Source organism: Microtus pennsylvanicus, chromosome 9 (assembly GCF_037038515.1).
Source record: "Microtus pennsylvanicus isolate mMicPen1 chromosome 9, mMicPen1.hap1, whole genome shotgun sequence".
NCBI lineage: Eukaryota > Metazoa > Chordata > Mammalia > Rodentia > Cricetidae > Microtus > Microtus pennsylvanicus.
This window is the reverse complement of record NC_134587.1, coordinates 34,011,378-34,033,197: the sequence shown is the minus strand read 5'-3', so window position 1 is coordinate 34,033,197 and position 21,820 is coordinate 34,011,378. Positions and strand designations below refer to the sequence as shown.

The 21,820-nt window shown below is 39.9% G+C and overlaps 1 protein-coding gene across 1 annotated transcript in view; it reads left to right on the top strand.

Annotated features, from left to right (window-relative positions):
- Arhgap15 (Rho GTPase activating protein 15) overlaps nt 1-21,820 on the top strand; it is a 606,047-nt gene that overhangs the window by 6,551 nt on the left and 577,676 nt on the right. Inside the window, exon 2 of the mRNA XM_075985303.1 lies at nt 19,708-19,885. Coding sequence (XP_075841418.1) covers nt 19,708-19,885 — 178 coding nt within the window. The remainder of the gene's footprint in view (nt 1-19,707; nt 19,886-21,820) is intronic.

Genomic DNA, 21,820 nt, shown 5'->3' with positions numbered 1-21,820 from the left:
TCCCAGCTTGTTCTCTTCTCCCTCTTCTCTTTTGGAATCTAGGTTTCTTCTTCTACCTTTTCTCCCTGCCCAGCAGCTCTGTCTATTCCTCTGCTGCTTAGCTATTGGTCATTGAACTTTTTATTTAGAACAATCAGATGCCTCAGGTAGGCAAGGTAAAACAACAACCCATCTTTACATAATTAAACACATGAAGCATAAACAAATATAATACAGCTTACATAGTTAAAGTAATATTCCACAGCGTACACAAATGTAACACATCTTTGCCTAGTTGAAATAATATTCAACAAAGCATAGAATGCCTAGAAGTCCAACCCCAAGAAGATTGTAGATTTTTGTCGAGGCTACTTATCACATCCAGATACAATTGTATATTTTTAAGTAGATTTTTTTCTATTTTAATAGACAGTAGCCCAGTAGAATTAAAGTCTATAACTAATTTGAGCTCCAAAATCATATCCTGTAAAGCGTTGAGAGTTACTGGTGAAACAAAACAAAAAACAAAACCAAAACAAAAAACAAACAAACAAGAAAAAAAAGAACCTTAGGTGTGTTCCAGTCAAAGAAAACATTAAATAGCAGAAACAAACAACACAAGAATTCAAATAGAAATATGTGTGTGCAAACCTAATTTCTCATGAATGCTAAAACGCATACTTAGATAGAGCTCAAAGCTCTTCACCTGCCACATATTAGCCATTGCACCTCCATTTTATCCTGTCTCCGAGCTTCACACAGTGCTGTTGTTGTCCACAGCTCTTTCCTTATCTGGTCCTCTCGTTTGACTTCCCAGTGTATCCTGATCTGCTTTCATTCTGACTAATTGGGTGAATGATTGTTCTTGGTGTTTTCTATGTACTTTACCCCACTATTTGGATCTCTAAAAATTGAAATGATCTGAGATCAATCTTGGGATGCAATCTTAGTTTCGTCCGGGATGTTTATTCCTAGATAATCTTTAGCCCTGTGACTTTAAATCCTACCTATATTCTAATTAGATTCTAATTCTCAAGACCAAACCTTCATTCAAAACATTAAAACTGTAGATGTAACTGACTACCCATCATCTCTCCTTGAACATCCCTGACAAGTTGATATAGCTATGTCAAAAACAGTCTTTTTGGCTAGCAGTAGAGCTCAATGGGTAAAACGCATGCTAATCAAATCTGACGATTTGAGTTAAAATTCCCAGAACCCACATAAAGGACAGGATACAGTAACACATCTGTACATCTGGGTCTGTACAGTAATATATCTGGGTCTGTAATCCCAGAGAGATGGAAATAGGAGAATCACCAAGAAGCCCATACATCAGGTAGTCTGAAGTATAGAGTGAGGCAGAAACAGAGACTCCACCTTAAAAGAAAACAAGGTGGAAGGTGAGAACCAACTTCTGAAAGTTGTCCTCTGAATCCTCCACTCCTGCTGGAGAACATGTGCCTCCCACCCAATCTCTCTCTCTCTCTCTCTCTCTCTCTCTCTCTCTCTCTCTCTCTCTGTCTGTCTCTCTCTCTCTGTCTCTCTCTGTCTCTCTCTCTCTGTCTCTCTCTCTGTCTCTCTCTCTCTGTCTCTCTCTCTCTCTCTCTCTCTCTCTCTCTCTCTCACACACACACACACACACAGCAGAGGGGCAGAGAGATAAAAAACTTTAAAAAACAAAGCCAAAGTAGTGACCAAACCACTCCTACCACGACTCGACCCAGGCTGCTTGTCTCTTTCCAACTTCTTTCATTATTGCACCTTTTCCACCTTTCTGGAGCAACCTATGGTCATGCTCCGTTCCCCTTCTGCTTCTTTCCCTTTCCTCTAAACACCCTCCATCCCTGAACAGTAAGTAGATCCTCAGAACTACAGACACAGCTTCCCCATAGTACTTATGTTTCAGTGATGGTTCTCATAAAATGTCTCTTCTTTCTCAGACTTTTTTTTTATTAGCGTGTTTGTGGATATGATGGCTTTTCTCTCCAAAGCATTGAGAAATGAATGCAATAAGATACATGATGTCATGGAGTTTTAAATACAACCACAGTGACCACTTTACTCTAAGTTGCGATTCTATTGATGAAGAGATGGTACAGCAGAAGGAACTTATAAAAGAAGGAGCTTGCTTATAGTTTCAGACAATGAATTCATGCCAATCATGGCAGAGTACATGACAGCAGGCATGGTGTTGGAAAGTAGCTGAGAGCTTATATGTTTAGAAAACAGCCATGAGGCAGAGAGAGAGAGAGAGAGAGAGAGAGAGAGAGAGAGAGAGAGAGAGAGAGAGAGAACTAACTGGGAATGGGAAGTAAGCCCACCCTCTCAGAGACACAACTCCTCTGACAGGACCACACCTCCTAACCCTCCCCAATCAATTCTATCCACTGCAAAGGCAGAAGTTGGGGTGGCAGGCACCATGCATTCAAATACAGGAGCCTATGGGGGGCACCACCACATTCTCTAATCAAAAGTACAATGGAGAGGTGTTCATTTGTGTGTATTTATTTTAAGTCACAGTGTCTCCATGTTGAAGAGTTTAGGAAATTCTACAGCTTTTACGACTGGATTTTTGGTCTAAAAGTGAATTATTAGCTACACTTTGAGAAAACCATACCTTATAAATATTGAAGATACTGGTGAAGAACAAACATATAGAAGGAAGGATAGATAATAAACAAAAACTCTTCCATTACATTTAAAAGGTATTGTCTTACAAATTGTTTACTGCTTAAATGAAGCTACTCTAATTGTATCCATATATTTATATACATAAAACATATTTTGTTTCTCGGATTTTGGCTGACAGATTTATACTGTCTAGGAGTCATTTAGAACAAATCAGAGCACAGTCAAGGGTATTTTTTTTTTGAACTCAGCACTTTTACTGTTTCCATTACCACAGAATTCTTAAATTTCCCTCTCTGCCATTTCCAAGAAGTAGCTAAAGTGATCTTCTGAAGACATAGACATTTTGGTTCTCTCCTCAGCGTTCTTACTATGCTTCAAAATAAATTCAGTCCCGTCCCCTAGTTTGCAACGCCCCCCACCCTGCAGCTCATTTCTCTGCTTTTGTTCCCCTTTGCAGGCTAAAGTTGCTTACTTTTCAGTTCTCCGGTGTCTATTTCCCATACATCTCGCATGCCATTTTACTAACAACTGCTTAGAACCTATAAGAGTATATAATACGCAATGAGTAACTGTTTTCTCAGCAAAAGAACGAATGTTACAGATATTGACCATGGGTTCTAAAAGGAGGGAAAAATTTCTGAAGACTTAAGACTTTCCCTGAAACCAAAACTTAGGAAAATGTAGAAGTAAACTTACAACTATATTCTAGATAAATATCACTGCACCTACTCTGTGAGGATTATGGGTGCTTCAGCAGCTGCATCCAGCTGTGGCTTAAGATGGCCTGCATTCGACTGTGCTTTTGAGGATCAGAACATAAAACTCAAACATGTATAAAGTGTTGTCATATAAATTTGAAATTACTTTATGAAAGGGACTTTTAAATTGGGGTATTTTATATTTAGTGTAGATTAATCTTCTAAAACCTTACACAACTTTGCTAGTTAATTTCTGGCTTTGAGTCAACAAAACAAGGCATAATCGCTGAAGCCCTGTGAGTAGAATGGTCAGGGGATGCACGCCCAGTTCAGGGAGACTTCGGTCTCTGCTCTCTCCTCTTTCTACTTTAATGTCATGTTCACATTTGAAGCCCCGGGAAAGGAGCACTACAGTCCAGATGCATCTTTCCATTGGGTACACTGAAGGACCGAGGCATTTGCCTCCAAGGACAACCACCTAGATTGTCTCTCTAAGATAAGGAGATGAGAGGAAACAGTGTCTTGCCTGTCACGGAGGAGAGTATTATGGTGTCCCAGAATTACGTAGTAGTCCTTGATTACCAATAAACTTAAAGAGGCACCAAATATTCCCCAAGATAAATTATTTGATTGTGATTGTTAATAATCGTTACCACAACTGTGATTTTTTCAAGTCATTTTATTGTCCAGGTTTTTTATACATGAAATAATATGTGTTATCCATGAGAACATGTTGTCATTTATTCAAATGAACTACAAGAAATTTAAAAACTTGTGTGATTCTCTGTTACACTTTAGATCTTATATTTTCTTCTAAAGCCATGTGTTACAACTTTGTCCTCGGCTAATGCAGAAACCTTAGAAGGTCTGGTCTGCTTGAAGGAAGTGTGACATTGTAGACATGCCTTCAAAAGTGTCATTTGATCCTCACTCAGACCCATATTATATGTGTCTTTTCATTTTCTTGCTTCCATGAGGATTAGATCAGATCCGTGGTGTTAGCTTTCGGACACTTTCCCCCCTCAACTTTTACTATAGGATATTTTACTTCTAAAGACAAATGACAATGTTTTAAGAAACAATTTGGCAAGACAGGGAGCGACACATATTTTTACATACACTTATACACACAATGCACACATGCACATACATTCACACAATGCACATACACACATGTACATATAAATATACAGTTATATACACGCATACACATGTATGCACACATGCGTACATTCATATACATACATACGTACACATATTCATGTGTACACACAAGCACCTGTACATGTACCAATAAACATACACATACATACACAGTTTAAACCTGAACTCCAAAGTTATAATTCTGAGTTAATTACATAATCATTCTGAGCCTGTTTTTCCTTTTCTGTAAAACAAGAAACTTCTTCAAAAGAACACACTGTAAAGAAAACAATGTATGTTTAAAATGTGCCTAGTGTTTGACATGTAATAAAAACCTAACAGTTGGATGTGTCTGAGACAGCAGCAGTAGTAATTGAATTGTCACTTGAATTTGTGACTCTCTTTGTCTTCTCTTTACTCTTATCTAAAGATAAATGTAGCATGATCTTTGTTCTACTTGAATTCTAAGTATTAGTATAAATTCATAAAACTCACCATGAGCAATTTCTTGCAATTAGTTTCATTTCCACCATATAGCCATGTGTGGGAGTAGACTCCGGCTGTACAGGAAAGACGGAAGATGGGCTGATTCCTCTTCTGTTTGTTCTGCTTGACAGAGAACTTTGACTACAGAAAGCTCAAAACAGGCTTTCTCTAGAAAGACGACTTTATCTCCAAGGACTCCTATTTGTGTCAAAAGTGGTAGCCTGTCACCGACTCTTGCAACGGAAATTAGAAAGAAGAAAGGAGAACTAAGACACAGGAGAGAGAAAAATGTGGAATTCTCCACTTTTACTTTAAATCTAGTGTCTGTACAGGTGTTAAAATGAACGACCCAAGGCATATATGCCGAGGCCACGGCAATGTATTCATGAAAATATAATGGGAAAGGAAATTGTGAGGTACTATATCTAAATCATTGACGAGATAAGAAAACATCTTTTGTTTTGTTTCAGTTCTTCCCCCGGAAAACCACCTCAGTATTCCATTATCGAGTTTAGGGGGATATCCCAGTCCTATTGTGACAAGGTTTATACCAGTATCACTGTGCAGGGCATCGATGTGAGCACTTCCTGTAACTCGGGACCCCATGTGCTGAGATAACACAGACAGCAACTGGGCTTCTGTCCTTGGAGAGCTAGAAGGTCCTGTGGCTGTTTGGCAGTAGGTTCTAGATTAGCCATCTGGCTTTAGGAAAGGGAATTAGCAACGGGGTGGGTAGAGACTGGTGGGACCATCCTAATAAGAAAACTGGAGATGGGTCTGAATGGCAGAGGTGCAGAGAATACAGATGATGGCCTAGATGCCGAGACAGTAAGATGAAGTAATTATTCCAGTTGTTATACAATCCTGGGTCCATTTGGGTCTTTTAAGAGGGAGGCAGAGGTGGAACACTGAATTCAATGGCACTCCACACCGATTGGGAATCACAGCCATCTCAGGCATGCAGCGAATCTGGACTGGGACATGCCCATGGTCCTGGTAGAACTTGTGGCATAGAATTGCAAACAGGCAACAAGGATTTGTTAAGGTGAAGGGACAGCAACATTGCCCACACTGTCGGCCTTTGGGGTGCCTGCAGCTAATCCGGCAGATCAGACACACCTGACATAAAGAATAGGCAACAGGTCAGGAAATAACTATCTGTCAAAATAGAATAGGAACAGCAAAAGAGGGCAGTCCAAGAGTAGAGAGAAAGGGGAATCACAGCACACTAGCTTAACGTATGACAGGAATCACATTGATATTGAGAGGATGGTAGATCACGTGACGTAATGTCCGCAGAAACTCTGAAACTGTGGTACAAACACCATCTCCTGGTTCCACTCGCCATTTCTAACTTACTTGCCTGGATTCATGAAGAGTAAAATATAGAAACGTATGTAAGCTTAATATGCAGCAGAAACTCTGCTCTATCCACACAGTGGAGGAGGGATGTTTCTGTGCATACTGACGCCAGGGGTCACTGTCAAAAACATCACCAGGCTCAGGTGGGCCCAGAACTGCAGAGGACCTGGTTCAGAGGTCCCAGACTCACACATGGACCTGCAAAGGTTCCAGGTTCCTGCCTATTCCCTTTGATGTCCCAGACCAATTCCTGGACCCACAGAGGTCCTGGTTCAGGCCTACTCCCTCTGATGTCCCAGTCTCATGCCTGGACCCACAGAGATCTCTGGTTCCTGCCTACTCCCTTGGAGGTCCCAGATTCACACCCAGACCTGCAGAGGTCCTGCCTCAGGCCTAGTTCCTGGGAGGTCCTAGACTCACACCCAGACCCACAGGGGTCCTGGCTTAGGTCTACTCCCTTGAAGGGTCCAGATTCACAGCCCCTTTAAATGTCAGTGTGACAATTTCTCAGAAAATTAGGAAACAACCTTCTTCAAGACCTAGTAATACCGCTTTTGGATATATATATCCAAAGGATGCTCAATCGTGCCACAAGGACATGTGTTCAACTATGTTCATAACAGCTTTGTTCATCATAGCCAGAACCTGGAAACAACCTAAATGCCCTCAACCGAAGAATGAATAAGGAAAATGTGATACATTTATTTTACACAATGGAGTACTACACAGCAGAAAAAAATAACGGCATCTTGAATTTTGCAGGAAAATGGATGGAGCCAGAAAATATTATTTTGAATGAGGTAACCCAAACACAGAATTGTCACATGTACTCACTCATAGGTAGTTTTTAAACATAAAGCAAAGAAAGCCAGCCTACAAACCACAATCCCAGAGAATTTAGAAAACAATGAGGACACAAAGAGAGACTTACATGATCTAATCTACATGGGAAGTAGAAAAAGACAAGATTTCCTGAGTAAATTTGGAGCATGGAGACCTTGGAGGAGGATTGAAGGGGGAAGGGGAGAGGCAGGGAGGGGAGCAGAGAAAAATGTAGAGCTCAGTAAAAATCAATAAAAAAAAATAGCCAGCTTATAAAAAATCACATCACCAAACAGTCAGAACATACAAGCTAGAGGAGACATCCAGAGAGAAACTGAGGACCATGGGGACATGTGTCTTTGCTACGGGATGGAAAAAGGGTCCTCAAACAACTGATTGCTATCAGCCAGTCTGGATCCCTGTGTCAAAGCTAATGATTTTTCCAGTGACTATATGTAACTTTTTTATTTCTATATATTTTTTTTAAAAATAAACATCAGCTCTCATTTTCAATTGGAAATTGATGCAAAACATTTTAAAACATTGCTCAGGCCCAACACCATATGTCTGTGGGCTGAATCGGGTTGGCTGTCTGGCTGCCTTTTCCACCTCTTGTTGAATTTATAGCTGCTCCCAAGAAAACAGGAGCAGGTGTCGCGGAGCGAACAAGAGACACCAGCTAACTTTTGTACATTTAAGACATCTTAAAAGTCCTTATGGATTGGTTAAAGCACTGAATTATCTTATAAGAAGCCATCTATTTATATATAGCTTTTCATTTAAGTTTGTTTTGTCTGTCTAGATTTCATGACTGGGTTCATTTTCTTAACTAGAAAGAATAAATTTTCTTCTGCTGCCAACTCTCTTCAAAACATTTTAAAATCATTAAAATATGTCTCCAAAAGTTTAACTTAACCGAGTAATAAAGAATATATTAAGTTTTTCAACTGATATTTTAATCATATGTTATAGATTGGATTATAGAGTATCACCTGATATCTACATGTGTGTAGATACATAAGTTCTACAGCATATCAAAGACTTTTATACCTCGCATGAGGGTAGTTATTGTGGCATCATCTAAACACATATATACATGTCTGTGCCCAAACTGCTGCATGCATGCATGTGCGCATGCACATGTACACAAACTATACACACACACACACACAAAGTTACCAGTGCACAAGGTGGGCAACATAGTCAGGGTGCGAATGTACAACCTTTTCATCATCATGTAGGTTGTCTATTAACACATGAGACTCTCTGTGTCTCAGAGGATCATGGCAGAGTAGATGAGCAAGTAAAGCCAAACAGAAAATAAAGAAAATCAATCTAAACATTTTCATTAAAATAACATTCATTCCAATGTATTTCATTATTTTATTTTTGAGGTTATAATTATAACATATTTCCCTTCCGCTACCTTCCTCCAAAATTTCCTCCTGATTCTCCTTAGAATTAATAGATTCCTTTTTTAAAAGCTGTTATTGCATGCATATAATTATATGCATATATTCCTAAATATAGGCTTTCAGTCCATATAGTGTTACTTGTTAGTACGTTTTAAAACTTTAAGAGTTATGCATTCTCTAAATTAGGATGGAAATTTGACTAAACTATTAAAAATTATAATATTGTTGAATGAACTGGACTCCTGTTAGGTAGATTACTCTTATTTCCTCGCTGAGGTGAGGCAGGGTAACTCTGGTTTGGGGAAACAAAAGCAAAACCAGATTGGTTTAGAAGGAGGATCCAACTAACCCAAAGGTTCGTGAATTAAGGTAACCAGCAAAGCAGTAGAAAAAACAAAGATACTAAAAGCATGAAGATTCTTCAGTTACTCAGCCCGGAAAGAGCTGGCAACAACCTAAGATATGCAACGAACATGTGATAGTGGAGAATTTTCAAAGATGGAGGACTAGAAACTCAATTTAAAAATTTCAATTTAAGTGCTGAAGACGAGCCAGTAGCTTTTCCTCATTTTACTGTCCTTGGCTTCTACAAAGAACTTTTGCATGCTGAACACGTCCAACCTCAGTCTACTCTTTAACAAAGAGAGTTCTTTTGCAAGTGTCCAACTTTGCTTGCTAGTTGCTTCACACTTCCCAAGTTCATGATATAGCAAGCAAACCGAAGGTAACAAAGTGTGCTCTACTGAATATGGATGGCATGGTGGACTTGGGTTCTTGGGTATGCTGAGTCTGTGGTTATTTCTTATAAGAAAGAACTGATATTCATCAGTGCTGTGCCGGATATTTGTTAGGATCTAACTCATGTTAGCACACTGTTTTCATCCATTTGTGCCCAGGTACCTACCTACTGACTACTCACACAGCTCTCCCTCCTCCCAATACGGTGCTCCATGACCTGCATGCACTAAAGTGAACTTTAATTCCCAGAAAACAACTACAGCTACAACTAAAACAAGGGGAGCCTAGCAATAATATATAGCAATAATTTTAGAATATCTTTAAAATGAAAACATCTCTTTCAACCTTTATCAAGGAGGTTGGAGATGGCTTGTCAGTCAAGAACACATGGATGTAGGGTAACTTTCAACTACCCATAACTCCTCCTTCAGGAGATCCCACCCTTTCTTCTGTACTATTCCTGTACCAGACACATGTAAATGATTCACACATATAGATGATCAAAAATAAAATAAAACATGTCAACCCCCTTATAAAATAGCTTAAGGTTAGGAAAAATCTGAGTTCCTGAGTGGGGATGGACTACCATGGATTCTTTCTTTTCTTTTTCGGCGGGGAGGGGAGGTTTTGAGACAGGGTTTCTCCATGTAGCTCTGGCCTTCCTGGAACTCACTCATGGCAAGTTTTACACCTCTGTCACCACCTGTGCTTAACTCAGTTTAGATGGTTTGCTGTTTCATGATCCCCTTTTACCTTGTAACATTAGAGTTGATACTCAATTCAAAATTACAAATATGCACATGTGTGAGTTATCCACAGGGCAAGAATGATACCTCATCTCACACCAAGCACCACATTATTCCAAGGTAAATCCCAGTTTTTAAAAAATAAGAACTTAAGCAATCAATATTTTAAAGTAAGGTATTTCATCCAAATAAATATGCGTGTGACCTAGTATTACCCGGGGTGTAGTTAGAAAACAGTGATAATTAAAAGAGGAAAGAGGGCCTGGAGAAATGTCTCAGCAACTCTGCATTCTCCCTGCTCTTACAGAGGACAATTTTTGGTGCCAGCACTCATATGACAGCTGATATCTGTAACTCCAGTTCCAGGGGATTTGACATCTTGTTTTGGTTAGACAGGGTTTCTCTGATGCTTTCATGTGTATCCTAGAACTCACTCTGTAGCCCCAGGCTGGCCTTGAACTCACAGAGATCCACCTGCCTCTGCCTCCTGAGTGTTGGGATTAAAGGCGTGTGCCACCACTGCCCGGCTGTGGGCACCAGGTACATGCATGGCACACATGAATGTGCACAAGTATTCATTCAACCACAAAAATAAAATGTTGAAAGAGGGAAGAATGAATATATTAGAAAATATTAAAATTAAAGGATCCTACTAAGATTATAAAATTAAAAGACCAAAAGGACTACCCACAAGAGGAAAATGTATAGAATAGAAAACCTTTTGTACCAAGGTCATTAAAGAATTACTACCGAGCAATACATGAAAGACAAACAACACAGTGGTAAAATAATCAGGAAGTGAGAAAGGCAGAATCATAGTTGCCTTTGGTGAGAGGAAGCTTTCACTAGCAGAGCTGTGGGTAAATGTTCAGTGCCCTAGTGTGGTGTGTAGCTCTGATTGCGCTAAGTGTTTAGAGCTTCAGCTTCTAACAACTCACTTAGCTATGGACACAAACAAAGGACGGATCACACTCGCAAAATGCCTTTAGAGCTATTTAACATGCTCAGTGCTCTTGAAAAGAAGATAACTACTTTTAAAATACAGCAAAGGAACACCTCTGGAAAACTTTTAATGGTGCAACCATTGTCCCTCACAGCAGTGGAATTTCACAATGCTTCTCCACCCCCAGATCAGGCCGCCCTGTTGGCACTGAAATTCAATCCAATCAATCCAGACTTTGGAGACATCAGCATTATGGAAAGAATAATGGACACAATAACAAATTTCCTGGATGCAACAAATGCCAGCCATATCGACATTACTGATCACCGTTAATTACTGATGAACACTAATTGTGCAATATGCAACTTCCCCATATATGAACCCTGCCCAGGAAAAGACTGAGATAAAGTCTGGTATAACTGTTACCAATAGCTAGATTTAACCAATTCGATAGAGAACTTTGCCATGGAATCAAATTCCTTTAGGTGGGAAAAATCACCTTAGAACAAGAAATCCCAGAAAATAAACACAAATACAGCATTAAATGCAGTGTCTGCGCTTGATACTCTTCCATGAAAGATCAGAGCACACGCCTGGCCCTGGCACTATCTGGATTCTGCTTGTGTTGCCAGTGTTTCCTAATGCTGTGACTAAGAGATGCTTTATTATGAATTCCTATGACAAATCTGCAAGAGATTGACAGTCCTCCACATTTCTTTCTGAGTTAGGTCGAAGCTAACAAAGAAACAAACCAAAGACTGACTTAGTTAAACCCTGTGTAGCTTTCTTCTGTATCCGAGGGACTGGCATTCCAGATAACTTCTTCCAGTTCTGAACGCTCTGAAGGCAGCACACTTACATTTTGGCCCTGTGTGTTCGCAACACTTTCCAACCTGACTGAGCATCCGAAACGAGAGGGAGTTCTACTAATCTCATTTTTTGTCTTCTTAGTTCAATGAAATTGCACCTGTGACCTCTGTCACTAAGAACGTAGGCTTTCTTGTCACGTCTTACCTTTTTCTGCCCATGTTTCACACCTAGAAACATTAAACAAGTATTTGGATGTTCAAACTGTACTTTCTAAAACCTTGGGTTCTCTTCTGTCATGTCAAGTGGCTCTTTTATCAGGATAGTAAGATTTCTAATAACATGAAAAAATATGTATTCAGATTGATGTTTCTCGGCGTGTGTGTGGTGTGCATACACTGTGACGCACATGTGGTCAGAAGATAACCTTCAGGACTCTGTTGGTAGTCTACCATGCTTCTGGGGAATCAAGCTTAGGTCACAAGTTAGTGCAGCAAAGAGTCTGACCAACTGAACTGTCTCACTGACAGGTAGCGTATTGTTTGAAAAACAAAATCGCCTTACACAGATAACCAAATGTCTCCAAGACCCAGAAGAAACACTCAAGTTCCCTAAAAGCAGTTGCACAGTTCCTCTATTCAACTCTGCCAGCTTTCTCTACTTAGCTTCTCCACCTAGCCACCCAAACTCGACCAGTTGATGGAGAGGTACATGGCTTTCTTCTTTGAATGTGGTACCTCAGCCCATGGGGCTCTGATTATCCCTTCTCCAGCAAAGTTGCACATACCATCAACACCAGTCCTAATGACACTTTTACCTTGAAAATGTCCCCAGTTCCATTCTTCTTTGTACCCTTATCAAACTTCGTGACAGTCAAGCATGCTATACTAACTCTACCGAAAATATTCTTCATACTTTCTATAGAATCGGTGGCACACAACAAGTCCATTTCTCTGGGTGAAAACTCACTACACATTGGACTAAAAACTGGCTGCTTTGTTTCCATGAGAATGTTGCTAGAGTTCCAACGAGATGGGGGTGCCAATAACCTACCATTAATGAATGTCAGAAATGCCTACCAAACAGATTTTGGATCTATCCTGATTTTTATTTAATGGATTCTCTCCATTTAGGATGGCCACATGCAAGGATAATAATACTAATATTAGAATTTGTCTAAGCAGCTGACCTGTGAGCCATTTTCAGTAAGCACAGCCCACTCCCAGATTCCCTGATATGGGTTAAATAAATGTAAAGTCTTATTATCACATCTCCCATATGTAACACCTGCCCCGTGAAAGGAAATGTTACCCAATGGGCTGACTGTGATCAAATTCCTTTACTGTGTCTTCCTTTCTCATTATATTTGACATTTCTGAAACTGGGTTTTATTGCATTCTCTCAGCTTATGGAAGTGGTCTGGGGAAATGAGACTTAATAGAGATGTAGAAGCCACTGGGAGCAAAAGAAAAGGAAAGTGTACTAGAAGGAAGCTGAAATTAAAATGTTATTTCGGTAAATGGCTGCTGTGGTAGAAACAGCAAACAATTTCAATGCGAGTTAATTACTGACCTGTCAGGAAAGCATGACACGAAGGTTGTGCCACATATTACTGGGGCTACCACAGCCACAAGCCATTTCCACAGGGGCCCAGCAGACATTGTTCTACCACAGATCAACATAAGATCTTTCCAGGGGATTGAAATGGATTTCTCTGAGAAATAATACTTGTCTGCGGAGTAGCCATGAGCTCTTAGCAGTCCTGGAGAGTCAATCTGCCTCACGCATGCAGAGATAGCGATAGGATCTGACTATGTAGAGACTTCTTGCATGTGGGGGCAGAAGAGACCTGGCTTTCGTGGGTGGGGGGTGACCACGCAGCTCATCTGCTGCACAGGGAAAAAAAAATCTAGGCTGACTCTCATAAAATAGGAATTCTCGGAGGGTGCGTGTGATATCCGCCTCCAAAATAGTTGTCCTCAAAAAGCTCCCAGGGGTAGCCAATGTCATATGAAAAACTTCATATTTGTGTATGCGAGTGTGCACATATATAAACTGCCCGAAGTAATCTTGTTCTCAAGGGTGATGTTCACTTTTTGCAATCAGAAGGAAACATAAGGGTTATTCAGAAATGGAATGAAAATATGGTGTTTCGTACATTTTTGGAAATCTATATGAATCTCTAGGAATACTTTAATTCTGGACACATGAAGTATAAAAAAGCCCCACTTTTTTGTGTCTCTGACTTGCTGTGAAATACTCACAGTGCACTTACTGGCCCTCACAAACATAGCTAAAGACAAATTATACGTATTAAAAAAAAACAAAAAACGGAGCTTAGCCAGATGTTTTCCTCATGGTATGTTGGTAAGTTGCACACACTAGCATTAACTGCTTTCCTCAACATGCATTTATTCTCTCTCTCTTGTTTTTCCAAAACCCCATGGGAACACATATCAATTGATTAGGAGAGCTGGTATGTTATGTATCAAATGTGGTTGCATTGTGGTCATTTTACTTCCCCCATCTCTGATGGATTTACGATGGAATCTTTGTTCTCTTAGTCTCCCCTTACATTGGAGTCTGCAAAGGCACTGGGTATGTTTAGGGATACAGGGTCCTGGGATGGCTTTAAACTGCCTGTGCCAAATGGGAGAAGAAAGGCAATGTATTCAAGCCTGTATGGAAACTGCATCCTAGGGCCCCTTCTCTTTTCCATGGCTCAAAGATATCTTAATACATTCTTATTTTTCATGCTGCTGTTGGGAAAGAGATGTCAAAACTCTACTTCCAAACTCAAAAGGGCATGCTGCTGAGCTTCCACATAATTAACAGTGCAAAAAATAATTGGCAGAAGAGCTATGAAATTTGTGATTACATATCATGCTCGCTCCTCTTTGGGACTTTGCAGGGGGAGAGGGGAAACAGAGCCCAGAACACCAAAGAGTCGAGTCTCATGAGCAGAGCCTACATCTGTGTGGCCTTTATGAAGGGTGTTCTTGCCACACTTCCTGTTTTTAAAACAGGATTCAAAGTGGAACTTCAGCGATACCGCAAGATATTCTTGACTTCTGAGTGCGTACAAAAATCAGAAGTTTAGAGGAATAGTAAATCCAGGATGGAACGATTTATATTTAAATTTCTAAATTGGGAATCTGGAATTTGGGGGAGAGGTTTATAAAAATCAGTGGGTCTCGCAGGCACATGCAGAATTGTCTTGATTTTTCCATATCTTTGTTAGTCATTCATCATTATTGAGTACCACCCGTAGAAAGCATCAGTGTTTTATCATGTGACTTAAGTGAATGACATAGTCGAAGATAAATGAAGGGGAATCTGAGCAGGAATGAGGATGCAATATGAACAGAATTCCTACAACTGGTCTTAGCAATATGCTGGAGGTACTAAGCCACCCAAAGAAGAAACAAGCATCACTAACATTACAAAATCTAGACAACTGAGGGCTTATGGAATTGAGTCAAGGGTAGAAAAGTAAAATACCATGGAAAATATCTGTGAACAATTTTGGAATAGTGTAGAAAGACACAGAGCTCTTCATGTCCTTTTGAAGATGCCCTGCAATACACACAGTGTTAGGGTCAGCCCAGCCACTTCCAGATACTAAGTCATCAGGACCACATGCGCAGATGTGGTACCGCGCACAGGGAACTGAGTCCTCCTCCCTCATCAATAATTAATGATGAAATTCTCCACAGCCTTTTCTCATAGGCAGATTTGAAGGAGCAGCTCCTCAGTTGAGGTTTGCTCTTCACAGGTGACTCGAGTTTGGGTCAAGTTGATGAAACTAACCTGCGCAATGGTACAAAGTGGGTAACACAGCCAAATAAAATCTAGTATCAGCCCCCGAGCTTTCTGTGGCTTCAATTAACTACCGCCAATCATATTCTGAAAGTATTAAATGAAAATTTCCCTAAATTAAAACCAGTCTTAAGTTTGAAGCCAGGTGCTGATCTGAGATCATGGTGAAAGGGAACGCTGTCTGCTCGGACACTCTCAAGAACATGAGCCATCTCTGTGAGTAGTGTCTTAGTTATAATGATACCCACTTACTTATGGCTTGGCAACCCTGTCAGCAATTAGATCCAGTGTTCCGCATCTTATAGTTGATTATGCGGTGCTTAGTGGTCCATCACAGTCCTACACAAGGCAATGTTATAATTGCAATCTCTTAATGTGTGTGATTTATAAAATAACCTATATCTCTAACATATCCGCATAGAGGAAAGTATAGCAAGCAATGATGTTCATCATTGTCCAATTTCAGGTGGGTACCAGGAGAAATGGCATATAGTCCCTATAGACAGGGAAGACGACAACACAAGGATTGCTGAAGAAAGACAAGAAGCGTGGTGTAGCGAGATATTAACAACGTAAGGCCAGATGGAAGAGGAAGCAGTGGTTAGGGGAGGGAAAAAGAGCAAAAACCAAGAGCAATCGGCAGGAAGAGTCATTCAGCTAAGGGAAAACTCTGAACTAAGGAGATTGTCCCTAAGTAAATCATCAGGAAAGCCAGAAGTTTTGCATGTAACCCTGCCTTTTGACAGTAATGCATCACCAGGCAATTTGGCTTTAAAATAAGTATAAGAATGCAATTTGGGGGAGGATACCAAAAGTTGCACAAATGTGGAAAAGCAGCAAGTCCTATAAATGGTGCATGGTGGGACTCTGCAAATACAGTATCTAGATAGTCTCAGTCAGAAGACAGAGGCTCCAGCATGGATGCATACCTCACTAATATGACAAACTTCCTACATGTAGATTTTGAACCCACTGAGTAATGTGGAATAGCAAACCTTGAATGTACTCGGAGAACATCACTTAAGAATAAAAGACCTATCTAGAGGAAGGTAAAATGCAATTATTTAATGTGAATTGAAGTGTAATACATTATCTCAATTTTTCCTTCATACCCATTGAAAGAGCTCTTTCTTATCTGATATTCAAATACATAAGTTTTACAGCACATTCAGATAGGCATGCTTAAAAACATGACTAAGGAATTCTTAGAACAGCTTTCCTCTAAACAACTTTGCTTATTATATCCGAAATGTGATAGAGTATAACTATTTAGTGTGCACAATGTATTCATTTTGTTACATGAACATGAAACCATCTCAGCATTTAATCAATAAGACAAATATCCCTATCACTCCCACGCCGCCTCCTATTCAATAACAGCTAAGCTATTGTTGCCCCAACTCTCCTTAAGCATTTGCTCTTTGGGTTTTTGTCCCACGTTGGCTTGCACGTTTTTAGAACACTGTATTAACAAGATAGCAAAACAAATGTTCTTCTTTTCGTTTCGAGACAGGTTCTTCTTATATAGACCAGGCTGGCCCAGAGTTTACCACCCTTCTGCTTCAGGTTCCCAAGTGCTGTAATTACAAATGTGTGAGACCACAGCTATCTACTATGTTTCCAGTTGTTCCATTTTTCCTTGAGACTGGCTTCATTCAGTTGACAGAATGAGTTATTGATTCTTCATCTTAGTGTCCGAGGACAGATTATTTCGTTTGTAAGACATTTACTATGTATGTGCATATTTATCTGTAAATGGGTGCCCTTGGAGAACAAAGGCTTTGAACCCCCAGAGCTACAAGTAAAGGCTGTTGTGAACAGCCAAATATGAGCAGTGTGATCAGGACTTGGTTCCTCTGAAACAGCAGAGCTCTAACTGCTGAGTCCCCTCGGCCTTCATTTTCATTGTATAGATACACTAGAATTTGCTCCTCTCTATTGCTTTTGGTGGACTCAGGTATACATTTTGCCTTCTTTGCCAGTGTTATTGGGAAAGTCCTTAGTCCCTTTGCATTTATCTCCTCTGTAAAACTTGAATTGAATGTCTATTTCACAGGAGTTTTAGAGAATCAAGAAATGAACTAATGTGACGATTGACTACTATGCATTAAAAAAATTCTGGATACATTTCTTAGTTCTTGTAATTTTCTTTTTTATGGCAGTGTTTCAAAACAGGGTTTCTCTGTGTAGCCTTGGTTGTCCCGGGACTCACTTTGTAGTGAGAATGACTTCAAATTCACAGAGACCCGCCTGTCTCTGCCCCCTGAGTTCTGGGAATAAAGGCATGCTCCACCGCTGCCCAACTAGTTGTCATAATTTTCTAATTGCTGTTTATAGTAAGATAATACTTTTTCATACTAAAACACATTGTTTTCCCTAGCACAGTGGTACAAATCTCTAACCCTAGCACTGAAGGTAGGGATAGAAGGGTTAGGGACTCTAAAGTTCAAGGAAAATATACAAGACCCTGTCTCAAAACCAAAACACAAACAAACAAAAAAACCCCATTTTTGCTGCATATTTTAGTACCTATTTTTCTCGATCTCTATTATGATTCTAATCCCATTTCAAATCTATGGATAACAATACTCTTGATTGTCTAATGTAAGAAGACTTTTGATTTATATTTCCTTTGAGTTATATTTTCTTCCTGAATTGATGAGGTGTTTCTTTGTCTAATGTTGTACCCAGATGCCCAGTATTGACAGTACCAGGCAGGAAAAGGTCTGAAAGAAGCAGTTGGGATGCTTGATTTGCATCACAAATGCTCTCTTAGAATTAGAAGGTGCACTCACATGAAGGACTTCCAGGGGAGGGGGGACAGGTGAAGGGTATTCTTTCTCAGGTAATGCTATGAGTCTGCTTTATTCCCCTCACAGCTGCTTCTGTAAAGTGTGCCTGCACAGGGGTTGCCAAAGTTAGACTCCTTCTATGGCATATATACCACAAATAAATAAAGTGTATAGAAAAATAAGTAAACGGTGTTTTTCTTTTTTAATATATTCTACTTAAATATTACGTCCAATGGATGTAGCAGAGTTCAGTGGGCAGATGCCATTGGACACAAGAATTTTAATTTCTTCCTGGGGATATTGCGAGAGGGGTCCTTTAGGTCTGTTTGTTTTGCTCTGCTCTGACACTAATTCTACTTTTGATTCAAGTATCTCTCTCTCTCTCTTTCTCTCTCTCTCTCTCTCTCTCTCTCTCTCTCTCTCTCACACACACACACACACACACACACACAGAGTGCTAGTGGCACACACAGTGTGCATACAAAACTGACAAGGATGAAAAGCCTGTATCCTTAATAGTGAAGAGTTGGCACCATCACCCTATATGAAAACCTGTTGTATATGTTCTCCTTTTTTAAAGATTTTATTTAGCTTTATTTATTTAGTTTTTTATTTATTTAGTTTTTATTTAGTTAGTTTTTTAACTAGCTCAGCCATAAAGAACACTGATTATTCTTTCAGATGATAGGGATTTGATTCCCAGGCCTTATGCAGTAAGCTTGGATCTATCTTTACATCCAGTTCCAGGTGATCTGATACCCTCTTCTGGTTTCCATGGGCACTGTGTGAACATGTTGCACAGACATACTGCAGGCAAAGCATCCACACATAAAAACCAAAATGGTAAACAAATATTTTTAAAAGATTTTATTTTTAAAGGACGTGTATATGCGAGTGTGGGTTTGGGGCATATGAACACAGTGCCCATGGAAGCCACAGGAGAGTATTGAATCCTCTGGAGCAGGATTAACTGCAAAAGCTGTGAGCTGCCCAAGGTGGATGGTGGAAACTGAGATAGCTCTGCAGGAGCAGTAGGTGGTCTTAGCTGTCTTAGTCATCTATCCGTCCCGACACAGAAGTTTCTAATAGAATTAGGGGTTACAGAGCTAGGAGCTGTGCTTCTTAAAAATGGCTGATGTTTGTGGGGATGGAGGGCAGTGCTGTTAAAAATAAGCATTAAGTGGCAACTGGCTCATCCTACTGAGAACGCTTCAGACCACTGAATTTTAGTGACGTGATGATGAAGAGGCATGTCCACTCACTAACAGGTTTTCATAGGAAGTGTTTCTATTTATAGTAATATAATGTTTTATACTTCACCAGGATAAGCTGTGGTGCGCGGACATCTACAAATTGTGATAACCCTTTGGAAGCACTGAATCCTGTCCACCAAGCTCCAGGAGCAGTGCAAATGAGAATCAAAAATGCCAACAGCCACCACGACAGGCTGAGCCAAACTAAATCCATGATCCTCACCGATGCTGGGAAGGTCACTGAACCTGTAAGTCAAATACTCCAAACATGTCACTTTCTCTGAGCAGACAGATAAAAAGAGAGAGAAAAAAAATGCTAATTAGCTTTGTTTTGTTTGTTTACCTAATGTACACCAGAAAACTGTTTTGTAATGGATTTTATCTTGCCTAGTTATAGTCATAATAACATCCCCAGTTACAAGAGCAGAGCTGGGCCTAATCCAGAGTGATAAAGGGGATGGGGAGCCAGGCTGAAGAGCACCTTTGACTCATTTTAAGGGCCTCTGCTATCATGCTTCAGTGTCATAAAAATAATGAGGTTATGCTAGCATGCGGCGTTTGTACTTCCAAATACAGTACATCACTTTGAAAAGCCAGAGGCTAAAATTAGCTAAGAGTGAACTGAGGGAGAAAAAAAAAATCAACAACTTAAAAATGTGAAAATCTCTTTCTTAAAATCTCCCCATAATAGAGAAGAGTGGAAAGTGTGGTTTGATTTGCGGTGGGCTCCAGCGGCTGCAATGGTGCGGCTATTTAAGGTTTGGGGAGGAAGCCATTTTGTTCCGATAATGTGTCATTAGAAGGATTTGAAATAAAATAGTTAGAGATGAACTCTACTGCCAATTGTGTCCCTGGCCCTGCACGCATCCTGAGCCACTAAACCCACTGATTACGATGAGTCTCCTCTGGTTAATTTTCCAGCATAATGGTGGTAACTTGCAGCTGAGGCCATAGAATGTTACAAAATTATTTATGCAGTGTTAGCCACTCTTTTGGACCCCAGATCTATTTTGTTTGTCACAGAGAGAGGAGGAGTGAGAGATAAGTTAGCTGGGGACAGACTGTGAGTCCCAGTCACCGTGCAGAAGCATGTGAGCTATTAATTGAGTATTCTGATGTTATCATAGGGGCATATGAAATATTCAGCTCCCTGAGTTATTCAATGAGGTAAACTGACTGAGTAGACTGTTACCAATCATATTTATTTTCCACTTTTCACTTGCATTTCAAGGGCAAAATTAACCCACAGCAATCTCAGGGGGCTGAGAAATACATAAATTTAATCATTTCTTCCTCAGGTGTTGTAGGCAGACGTCACGTGAGAGAGCCCATGTTGGTACAGGGGTAGTGAGAAACCCATCCTTAGACGAGGTAACTCGTGAGCAAAGCCTTTGCCTTTATTGACTTTCTCATTTACAACGATTGTCTGCTGGGAGGCACAGCACCGTCAGCTGCCTCCGCTTTCAAGCCAGCTCAACTGTTTCTCAACTATGAGCTTGAGACAGTGGTTGGAGTCAATTATCGGACTCTCTATATGTTCCCTCCAGAAGAACTGTACCTTGAGAAAAGTTTAGAAGTTAAGTATATTTAATGATGCCTAGCATATTTTATTGGCTGTGTTTAACAAAAGGCACTATGCCGCAGTTGTTTTTGACAAGCATGAAAACATCACAGCATGAGACTGCAAAAGGAATTATGGAGAGAAATTACAAGTGATCCATCTCTCAATGAATTATCCACCTCAATAGCCCGCAGAACTCAGCTACCAATTAACACCTACTTTATTACATGTTGGGATGTACTTAATAACTTTCATGTGTTTATGCACTATTACCTTGACTGATGCCTCTTGTACAATTAGGCATAATTGGCATATCAATATGCAAAAGTTAAAAGGATTAACCCTCTTAAAACTAATGAGCATTTCTGTATCCAGCTGCTAAATGAGACAAAATTAGCATTTTTTACTTTTGGGCAGGATTTTATCATGCAGTTTCTCATTGTTGGTATTACCTTGTTACATAACTTTAGTTTGGGGGGTTGTAGGCTGGACGGCTGGAGAAAAAAAAAAGAGTTTTCCAAAGTTAAATTAGCTGTAATTATCCCAGTTTTTGTTTCCGCATTCTTAGTCTGAGCAATATGGATTCCTCGATAAGGAACAAAAATAAAAGTTACTTCTGGTT